We start from the raw sequence: 12,055 nt of genomic DNA, 5'->3' as shown, positions 1-12,055 counted from the left end.
ATTCAGGAAAATTGTAGGTGAATATCTAGCACACTCAAGAACAAAGAAAAATTGTGAAAGACTGATCAATACATGTAAAATGTTCCATTTAAAACTGATGTCAACACATTTTTTAAAACTTACGAGAAAAGCCAAAACTTGGATATCTCCCAACCTAAACTTAGGAGAATTTCAGCTGGATAACAAAGCCATATCTAAAAGGCATATAGTGGAAATTAAGAATGTTAAAATAATCAGAAATGGGGAATTTGATCCACATCATCATCTCCCTACAGTTACAATATGATTTCTCCCATCTAAAACAAAAAATACAACCAAGAAAGTTATCAGATGCAACTCCACTACAGCTGATATCACAACAGAAAACATAGAAAAATTTAGAGAAGCAACTGAGACAACAAAACAAGATGATTGGCATGAACCCCAGGTATAAATTAGGAAAGCAGAAGAGAAAGCTTTAGGAGTGGCCAAGAATAAAAAGAGGACATGGTGGAATGTATAGTGTGTGTGTGTGTGTGTGTGTGTGTGTGTGTGTGTGTGTGTGTGGGGGGGGGGGGGGGGGGGGAACCCTCAGCTTAAGGAAATACAAGATCATTTTACCAAAAATTATACTAGACATTTTTACCACATCTTTCAACACGTACTTGGACAGTATTGTTTCGATGATGAAAATGAAAAAATAGGATTAAATAACCAAAAAATTGTTAAATACTAGCAAAAAATTTTAGCAGGCTTTTAAATAGTCCAATTTCAACAGTTAAATTGGAATTTCCAGCAATATCACAAACTCCGAAGAAAGATCTCCCACCAACAAAGCAAGAAATCCAGGAATCCATCAAATCACCTAAGAACAGCAAAGCAAGGGTGAAGACTTTAACGCAGTGGAGTTATTGAAGTTATCAGAACCAAAGTTTATAAATGATATACAACCGCTTTTTAGGACATTTGGAAAACTAAAGAGATTCCAGAGGAGTGGAAAATCGCATTAAGCTACCTGCTACACAAAATGGAAGACAAACAAAATGTTTACAATTACAGAGTAGTGTCATTTCTCCCAGTGGATACAAAATAATATAAAAAAAACATTTGATTCAGTAGACAGAGAGACAACAGATAAAAAAAAAAAATCAGAAAATTTGGTGTTAAAGAACAATTATCAAACACAATTCATGAAACTCTAACAAAGACGGTATCCAAAGTTAAATTTATGGGAGAATTATCTCAGCAATTTGAGATAAAAACTGGTGTTAGACAAGGGGATGGTTTATCACCTTTATTGTTTAACTGCATTCTAGAAAAAACTGTAAGGATCTGAAATTTGGAGCTATGGTATCACAAAATTAAACCAAATGTTCTAGGAAGGAAAACAAATGGAATTAAGGTAAACTACCTGACTTTTGCAGATGATAAGGCAATACTGCAATACTTTCAGAAAATCTGACAGACACAGTTATTCAAATAAATCTTCTGTAAGAAATAGCAAATGGAGCTGGCCTCAAAACTTCAACCAAAAAAAACCAAATAAATAACAAATATAAAAAAAGGCACCAAAAATTCATACAAACACAAATATGTAAAATAGAGCACGTAAGTAAATTCAAATATCTTGGAAAAACTATACAACAGAATGAACTAGAAAAATCTGCAGCAGATGTAAGAGTTTAAAAAACAGTGGAAAGAGCATATGGTTTGACAAAGAATATTTACAACAAGAAATGCATCTCTAGAAAAAATAAAACTCAAACACTATACCACAGCGGTACAACCAGAATGTTTATATGCATGTGAATACCTGACAATGAACTGCATGCTGGACAGAGTACAGGTACCTGAAAGACGGCTAGTTAGAAAAATAATAAGTACAATACAACCTACAGATGGCTAGAAACCAAGAATTAACAAGATCTACAAAAATATAGCAACCATACCAGATGTAATGGCTGAAAGAAGATAAATCTTTTTTGGACACCTCTACCAAATGAATGATAACAGGCTCACAAAACAAACATTTCCGTATTTTTGGAAGAAGATATCAACAGTAAACAGTAGCATGGATTACAGAAATAAGGAAAGATCTAGAAAGAAACAACATCAAATTATTGTAAATAACAGACATAAATATTTTCAACAATAAAATATTAAATTTAGAGGGCTTTCAATGCAGAAGATATAAGAAATTGGGAACAACATGGACAGAAGAAAGGAAAAGACAATATGGGGAAAAGATGAAGAAGTACTAGAAAAATAGAAAACAATAAAGAATGAAGAGGAATTTAAGTTGTAATGTGATCCTACCTGGTCAATAACAAAATAATAATAATAAAGCATAAACAACCTCTCTACATTTAGTAGGCAGCTTCATGGAAATCAATACTCTACAGTAGACAAACATTTATCTTTCCTTGTAAAACAAGATCGCTCCCACATGAGCACAATGTGCTCCCTAAAAAATTTATCTTTCCAGTCTTCATAGAGTTGAAAAAGGAAGCCTCATGACAGTTAAGAGGAAATGGAAATCTACACGCATTTGGAAAAGGATCCAAATAACAGACTGAAAACTTTGATGCAATTCATACACCAAATCTCCAAAACACAAATCAATATTTTAACAGTCATCTACAAATATGATAAAACAAAAGTAGATCACGATTGAAATATAACATTCAAGGCCTCATACTTTAAAAACATGCAATGTAAACTGGAATTTTGTGTGTGATATGTGTAAGGTGCAGTCAAATGGAAACAAGAAGATTGAAGAATGTAAATAAATCATTTATTATTTCCGAAGTAATCTAGATAACTGTTAATAGATTCATCCCACTGTGAGACAAGATGGAACTGCATGGAGGATGCATTAGGGGTTCCCAGTGAAGCTTCTGCAGCATAGCCGAAAGAATCTTGGCAGCATGTGGGCAGACCCTTCTATATGCTAATTCCAGGTTTCAGATTTCCCTTCTTTGCTCAGTACTAGTTTTGCATCTGAGCTCTTGATATTCATACAGCTATTTTTCTTTTCTCCAAACAAATGGTTTAAATGGCTCTGAGCACTATGGGACTTAATTTCTGAGGTCATCAGTCCCCTAGAACTTGGAACTACTTAAAACTAACTAACCTAAGGACATCACACACATCCATGCCCGAGGCAGGATTCGAACCTTTGACCGTAGCGGTTGCGCAGTTCCAGACTGTAGCACCTACAACCGCTCGGCCACTCCGGCCGTCTTTCTCCAAACAGCTCTTTAATTTTTCTATCAGCAGTATCTATCTTTCCCCCAGTTATATATGCTTCTATACCCCTACATCTGTGGGCAGGCCCATGTTACCAAGGTTGTTTCGACAATGCTGCACAAGTTTCACTGGGAAGCCCTCACAAAACCTCCATATAGTCCCACTCTCACCCCATGCAGTTTCCATATTTTTGGAGCTCTGAAGAAAGGTATTCACAGCTGCCGATTTGCTTTGGATGAAGAGGTACATGCCTGGGTACAATCACATTTCTGTAGGCAATTGCATACATTTTCCAATGAAGGCACTTACCATCTTGTCTCTCAGTGGGATACATGTATTAACAGTTATGGTGATTACTTTTCTAGATTACTTTTCAAATAATAAACAGTTTACTTATCCTTTTCCCATCTGTCTCATTTTCATTTGCCTTCCTCTTATAATTAGAAATAAGAAGACATGCTGTATGAAATGCATACTATTGTAGTAATAATCCAGCAGAGCAGCTACATTTTTTATATTTTAATTGCTTATTTCTAATTACATATTCTACAAATGTTCTAGGTTTCATTGGAAACATACATTCTTATTAATGATCTTTTAGAAATGATTGTTAATAAAGACTGTTTAATTTTAAAAAATACAAATTAAATTTTCAGAATAAAAATGAAAAAAATGTTGGATTGGAAATTAAATCCCTTTAAACGGTCTGTGTGAACTGCTTTATACCACACACATGGTCTAACACAAGCCAGAGTGATAAGCATTGTAAAAACACAGAAAAAACCATTTTCATGGCATCAAGCATAATGTACAAATGCTACATTTTTTACACTCACTATCTTTTCAATACATCGATTGGAAAGAAATCTTCATTTACGTTCATAAATATTTCTCTTTTATTACAAATTTTCAAAGCGAACAACACACACCTCATGAGTTCACCAAAGATTCAAGAGGACAACTGGTGATTAACAACTGAATGAATTTCTATGCATTCTTATCTGTAACTAATATAGCATCTTTGTTCATCCAGATATTCATAATTTTTCAGATGCTTAATGAAGTTTTTTTATTTGACGGTAAAACTTCATGTCACAAGGCTGCACTAATTGTGTGCATTTTGCTGGAACTGCTTCCATTCTGCAAGTAGGGAGATGCTTCCTTCAATATACAACACGGGATTGTTTTGTCCACCCCAAGAATCAATTAGTGCGATACTTTAATTTTTTCTGTATTGGTTTAAAGAACTGATTAAAAAACATCTTTATACAGATCTGTGTCAACATGCCCAATTTTGATGACGTGACTGTGATTTTTCAGTACTTTTTGAGATACTCATCGATCAGTTTTTGATCCCTAGGTCCAAATGAACTTCTTGTTTCTGGCAGATATGCAAAGATCAGGAGAAGCAATGTTCCTGACTTGACAGTACCGTGCAGTTTTGTAGTGCATATAACTTTATTCATATTCAGCCTCATCACAAGCACTACCTTTGATCATTTTGTCATCAAAGTCTTGACAAAAGTTGATTGGTACTGACACCCTGAAAAACAAATGAAAGATAGATAAATAAACAAAATGCAGTATCAACAGCAACTTAGTCGACCTTTCCCAGAATGCTGCTCACAGCTGCGTGGGAGATGGCACTGCACTGTCAATGAGCTTGCTTTCCATCACTCACTGTCTCCGATGGGGGCACCACGCATACAAGCCACCATGGTATGCTAAATTCATATGACCTCACTGCCTGTGACTTATTGGCTGGCACATCTGTTGAAGCAGCTGCACTCAGAGCTTCACCCCAAAACACAGTGAATCTCCAAATTTATCAGTCTTAGTACGGAAGACTGCAGTGAGGAAATTACAATGTAGCATGACACTACTAAGCATCACTATCAGTGTCCTGTCTTGTCAGATTCTATCAGAATTCAATACTATTTGTTTCTATCAGAAACATTACTCTCACTATATATGACTCAACACCACACAGGACCTACAGCACTTCAAAGTTATGTATATCTATATTATTATGTTTACGTATTTTAACTAAACTTATTAATGTGTTACTTTTATGTTGATGTCTGACTGCCTTTACTGGCCACCTCAATTACTGGCACAGCTTAAGAAACACTACATATGAAGACCTTTAAAAAAGTGTTTTCAGTAACTGTTTTATCTGTATTAATTATAAGGTAAGGATCAAAGTTCAGTTGGATTCGAATATGTTCTGTAGCTGCCAGGATTTCATTCACTGTTGCTGTTTCTCTATCCATTAAAACCTACATGATTTTCCTTTGGTGAATATGATACCTGTGTTTCAATTTCTGCACCCACCTATCGGAAATTTTGAAATCAAAATTTTCAAATTGGCTTACAGCAGATCAAGTTGACAGGTTATATCTTGTTGGTAATTCTGTAGCCCTCCTTCAAAGTGATGGTAATTGCATGAATCGATAATTGTGCATTTATCAACAATGGTTCCATCACTCTTAACAGGTTTTTCCCATTTTGGAAGTTACTCCAAAAAACATGTCAAGCAACTGCACAATCCTTGATCCCCCCCCAAGCTTTTCGGTGCCTTTCCAGATGAGTTCGAATGCTATTGAAAACTTTCCTTTCATAATCCTATGTAACATTGTCTTTGTATGATTTTGCCCTTTTGTCCTCTGGCTCATAATGTTTCACAGAATCTTCAAGATCAGACACAGGTTCACCAGAAACATTTTCTTTGTCCTCTTCACGGAACATAGTCAACTCCATTTTTTACAAACTTTTTTGGTGAAAAGTTTGTAATCTACAAATGAACAAGTCTTTTGCTAGTAGCATTGCTCCTTTAGGAATTACCCCCAATGGTGTTGGTCCAATGAGACTATTTTCTGTGAGGCTTTGCTTGTAATATAAAATGGCTTTCTCATGCTTACTCTTGAAACTTCACTGCACAACATTGTCTTATACTGGATTGTCCACATTCAACATTACAATCTTTTTCTTGTCTTATTAGAAGATTTTCACGCATATCATCACAAAGCAGTATCTACTACTACTGGAACAAATGCTGAAATGATACTACAGTTACAGTTGCCCCTTGCAAGATATGTTGTATCGCTACCAATTACTACGGAATTCACTGAAATCTTTTGTTCAAGCTATGGTCCACACTGCAGGTAATACCACTAGGGCAAGCATTGGGCCGATGGCATGTGATCTTGGTACTGACAAGCATTGACAGCATCATCAACTAATATTAATGCATGTTCCACACAGTTTGTAAACACACACAGATAACAAGTATTGTTAATTCTCTCCAAATAAAGACACACTCTAGTCTCACATACCCTTCGACTCACACTCAATTTCCATGCAAAATTATAACTAAATATGTGTAAATTATCATATGTATGATGCATTTTGATTTAAATGACATAGGTATTCAAACTGAATGGAAAAAATTAAAAAACAAATAGTGAGCAAAACAAGACTTGAATCATGAATTATGTCCCTGGCACTACTGATAGAGCCATGTGGCCTGTCGAAAATTGTTCTTCCCTTAGTTCACTAAAGTCACTCATAAAACTTCAAACCTGATTTTCTCAAGAATTTTTTAGAGTCACATTAAAGTGTTTTGGGTGACTGATATTTGAATTCTGAATTTCATGTACCACAACTAAAAAGAAAAAAAGAAAAAATCAGATAACTGTGTGGTTCCGTTGTTAGTAGATGTTAGTAGATAGAGTCTTCATAAGGAATCCATGTCCAGAAATGTAATGTTTGGATGTGAAATAAGATTGAAGATCGAATCACTTTCAAATCTATCAGTTTATGGTAAGCCTATAAACTGAGAAGATGGCACCCTCGTCAATACCTGTTGTACTTATGACATCACATACCAGAGGATGTAGATGAAGATGAGATGGGTGATATGATACTGTGTGAAGAGTTTGACAGAGCACCGAAATACCTGAGTCGAAACAAGGGCCCGGGAGTAGACAACATTCCATTAGAACTACTGACAGCCTTGGGAGAGCCAGTCCTGACAAGACTCTACAAACTGGTGAGCAAGATGTATGAGACAGACGAAATACCCTCAGACTTCAAGAAGAATATAATAATTCCAATCCCAAAGAAAGCAGGTGTTGACAGATGTGAAAATTACCGAACTATCAGTTTAATAAGTCACAGCTGCAAAATACTAACGCGAATTCTTTACAGACGAATGGAAAAACTGGTAGAAGCCGACCTCAGGAAAGATCAGTTTGGTTTCCGCAGAAATATTAAAACACGTGAGGCAATACTGACCCTACAACTTATCTTAGAAGAAAGATTAAGGAAAGGCAAACCTACGTTTCTAGCATTTGTAAACTTAGAGAAAGCTTTTGACAATGTTGACTGGAATACTCTCTTTCAAATTCTGAAGGTGGCAGGGGTAAAATACAGGGAGCGAAAGGCTATTTACAATTTGTACAGAAACCAGATAGCAATTATAAGAGTTGAGGGGCATCAAAGGTAAGCAGTGTTTGAGAAGGGAGTGAGACAGGGTTGTAGCCTATACCCGACGTTATTCAATCTGTATATTGAGCAAGCAGTAAAGGAAACAAAAGAAAAAAATCGAAGTAGGAATTAAAATCCATGGAGAAGAAATAAAAACTCTGAGGTTCGCCGATAACATTGTAATTCTGTCAGAGACAGCAAAGGACCTACAAGAGCAGCTGAACAGAATGGATAGTGTCTTGAAAGGAGGATATAAGATGAACATCAACAAAAGCAAAATGAGGATAATGCAATGTGGTCGAATTAAGTCGGGTGATGCTGAGGGAATTAGATTAGGAAATGAGACACTTAAAGTAGTAAAGGAGTTTTGTTACTTGGGGAGCAAAATAACTAATGATGGTCGAAGCAGAGGAGATATAAAATGTAGACTGCCAATGGCAAGGAAAGCATTTCTGAAGAAAAGAAATTTGTTAACATCGAGTATAGATTTAAGTGTCAGGAAGTTGTTTCTGAAAGTATTTGTTTGGAGTGTAGCCATGTATGGAAGTGAAACGTGGACTATAAATAGTTTAGATAAGAAGAGAACAGAAGCTTTCGAAATGTGTTGCTACAGAAGAATGCTGAAGATTATATGGGTAGATCACGTAACTAATGAGGAGGTACTGAATAGAATTGTGGAGAAGAGAAATTTGTGGCACAACGTGACTATAAGAAGGGATCGGTTGGTAGGACATGTTCTGCGGCATCAAAGGATGACCAATTTAGTATTGAAGGGCAGTGTGGAGGATAAAAATTGTAGAGGGAGCCCAAGAGATGAATACACTAAGCAGATTCAGAAGGATGTAGGTTGCAGTAGGTACTGGGAGATCAAGGAGCTTGCACAGGATAGAGTAGCATGGAGAGGTGCATCAAACCAGTCTCAGGACTGAAGACCACAACGACAACAACAACCATTTCCATCCAACTAGAATGACAGAGAAACTGGTAAGTTTGCAACTACGAGGGCTGACTGTGGTTCACTGGCCATACTACACTCTCAACTTTGAACATGACTTCCTTTGTCATAGAGAAGATAATCCAACAATGAGTATTCAAAATATTGCCCTCCCATGGGCTCCTGTAGAACACACACGCCAGAGCTCATTGTGCATACTGTTAAATGGGAGATTTCAAAGTAATCTGATTTTCAAACTTATTTTACATCCAAATGGTACATTTCTGGGCATGGGTGCCTTATCACAGTTTTATCTACTAAATTCCCTCTATGACACCTAAAAGACTGTAATAGGAATTCTGAAATACCAACTATTATTATTATCATTATTATTATTATTATTATTATTAACCATGTCTATGAGTCCTGTGTGTTATACCTTAACTATTACACCACAGGACATGTAGTCTGACATTAAAAAGAAAACTAAGAGCCAGTTTAAAATTTTGATAGAACCTTAGAAACTTAACAGCTTTACAAACAAACAAAATAATTTTACTTATGACTGAAAAAAGACTATATCATCATTATGAAACTCTACTGAATTTTAAAATGCTATCATTATAGTCTTGTACCTACTTGTCTGTCTATCACCATAGCTAATTGCTTCAGCCAAAGGGCTCCATCCTGCAATATTTTTCACCTTAACTGGCGCCCCATGTGCAAGAAGCAAATGAACACATTCTGGAAGAAAAAAAAAAGCAACACAAAATTAAATGATTCATTACCAGTAAAAATGTGACTCATAATAAATATGGTTTTGGTTATTTGCTGGATAATAGAACAAAATGATAAAAAAATGCAACTGTCAAATTCATCCAGTATAACAAATGACCATGTGAAGGATTTGTTAACACAGTAAAATTATTCGCTGATGAAGACACTACTACATGAGCAAAAAGTAACAGGAGAAAAGAAAAACAAATAATTTAACAAGTGCCAGTAGTGCAACACTATTTTCAATGAAATGCACATACAAGAAATCAGCATTAAAACGTTTATTTAAGGAGTTGTTACTGTCTTTAATTGCCAAATGGGTTATATTCACAAATAAACAAATCAAAATCAAAAATAAACATACCTCACCTGGAAGTTAGAAAAAAGTGTAAGCAATTAGTAAATGCCTGTGAAAAATGACAAAATAGGCAAATCACACATATATTACATTGCAAGTGGCAAAACTCATCAGAGAGAATGGATTTAGTGCAAAAAAAGGACAAACAAATGGACAACAGGTGGAATACAAACACAAACAACGAAAATTATTGGAACACGACAGTCCCAGAGGGCAATGAAAAATGAGAAAACCATAAGTTAGAGATTAACTGAAGAACAGAAACAAAAACAAAACTAAGGAGAATAAAAAACTACAAAAGATAAGTGGGATACCCGTTGCATCCTCTCATGATTGCATTCTGACAAATTACAAAGCCCGTCCCTACAATTTCTTTCTTTGTTTTAATTCCATTATGGTTTAATGGACTGAGGACAGTGAGGTGTCACACTGTCATTTAGCACAATCCATTTAGACAACACCAATGCAGGTGATTTGGTGTGTCACTGGTCTGGCACAGACACTGTAAGGTAAAGCCCTCTGCCATTTGCAATGTACTTGTTCATGCTTGTTAGTGAATTCTGGTTAATGAGACAAGAGAAAAATGAAAATATAAGCTGAATCAGTTTATGAAGGACTTCTCAGGGCTCCTATAGTTTTTTTAAAGCCCTGTTCTTTATTTTTCTGCACATAAAAAGTATAAGCAAGATAATATCAAATAGCTGAGCTAAGGTTATAAAAGTTGTAGGAAAGTTCTTGCAGAATGTAAATGCTTTAGGATGAAAGGAGTCCACTTACCAAAAAGCACATGTGCTGAATTTCGACAGGTGCACACAAAAGGAAGAAAAGTTATTAGCTTTTGGAGTTATGCTTTGACAAGCTAGAGGGAGACACACACACACACACACACACACACACACACACCTGCCTATGCACCAATATGGTGCCAGCTAGACTAACAGTGACAATGCTATTTTGCAGCAAGCAGGCTGGTTGTGGTGGGGGCAGTGTCAAGTGGGGTGGGTAGAGGGATAGAGTGGCAGGAGGCAGGAAGAGGGACGGGGAGTGGGTGGCTAGTGGCTCCGAGGGAGGCAGTCGATTTGCCAGCTAGGAACACAGGAAGAAGGGGTTGTAGGTATATTGGCTGGCATGTGGGGGATGTCAATTAGGAGGGGATGACAGTTCAGATGAAGGGGAAATTGTTGGGTGTAGAATGCAGGGACAGAGTGTTACTTGAGATTGAGGGCAAGACGATTACATGACCAGAGGATGTGTTGTAAGGATAATGTCTATCTGCATAGTTAAGAGAAGCTGTTGGTGGTGGAGAAGATAGAGATGACTCAGGTTGTTAAGCAGCCATATAAATTGAGCATGTTGTGTTCCACTGCATGTTATGCCACTGGATAGTCAACTTTGTTCTTGATAATCAGCTGTCCACCAGGATGAATGGCCACCACCAAGCCGTTGTCAAGAACAAAGTTGCAGCTGATCACAACATGGTCAATTTCAACAGCTGCTTCACAATCCAAGCCATCTAGATCCTTCCCTGCACCACCAGCTTCTCTGAACTACACAGATGGGAGTTATCCTTACAATACATCCTTCAATCCCACAATCACCCTGGCCTTAATCTCCCGTAACTCACTGTCCCTGTACCCACCACCAAGGTCGCCATCAGCAAACACCACTCCCACCATCTGCTGCTAAAATCATGCAAGCTCATATACCTGCTAGCCCTCCTTCCCACATTTCTAGCTGGCAAACCAGCCGCCTCCCTCTGAACTGCTAGCCACCCACCTCCAGTCCCTCTTGCTGCCTCCTGTCTCCCTCTCCACCCACCTCAACCAACAGTACCCCAACCACAACCAGTCCACCCGCTGCAAAATAGCATTGTCACTGTTTGTCTAGCTGGCACCACATAGAGGGTGTGTGTGTGTGTGTGTGTGTGTGTGTGTGTGTGTGTGTGTGTGTGTGTGTGTGTGTTGGGGGGGGGGGGGGGGGGTTCGTGTGTATTTCACTCTAGCTTGTCACAGGACAACTCTGAAAGATAGCAAGTTTTCTTTATTTTATGTATGACTATTGACAACTCAATGCTACTGCTTTTTGATCGGTGATTTCCTTTAATCCTAAGTTATATGAGCTATTGTTATGTTGTTATAAAATCCTGATACATTTAAAACTGGGCGATTACAACAAAATTTAGACAATTTAACTTAAAAATGACTGTTCTCCTGAGGGGCAACATCAACATTTGGTCTCAGCACACCATTAAAATTTTGCCTCACATGTTC

At 37.0% G+C, this 12,055-nt stretch overlaps 1 protein-coding gene across 1 annotated transcript in view; it reads right to left on the bottom strand.

Moving 5' to 3' along the window:
- Nucleotides 1-12,055, bottom strand: part of LOC124556564 (ankyrin repeat domain-containing protein 13C) — a 106,687-nt gene that overhangs the window by 70,999 nt on the left and 23,633 nt on the right. The window contains exon 3 of the mRNA XM_047130519.1: nt 9,290-9,394. Coding sequence (XP_046986475.1) covers nt 9,290-9,394 — 105 coding nt within the window. The remainder of the gene's footprint in view (nt 1-9,289; nt 9,395-12,055) is intronic.

Source organism: Schistocerca americana, chromosome X, assembly GCF_021461395.2.
Source record: "Schistocerca americana isolate TAMUIC-IGC-003095 chromosome X, iqSchAmer2.1, whole genome shotgun sequence".
Classification (NCBI taxonomy): Eukaryota; Metazoa; Arthropoda; class Insecta; order Orthoptera; family Acrididae; genus Schistocerca; species Schistocerca americana.
Note: the sequence above shows the minus strand (reverse complement) of the source record. Positions and strands in the feature narration are given on the sequence as shown.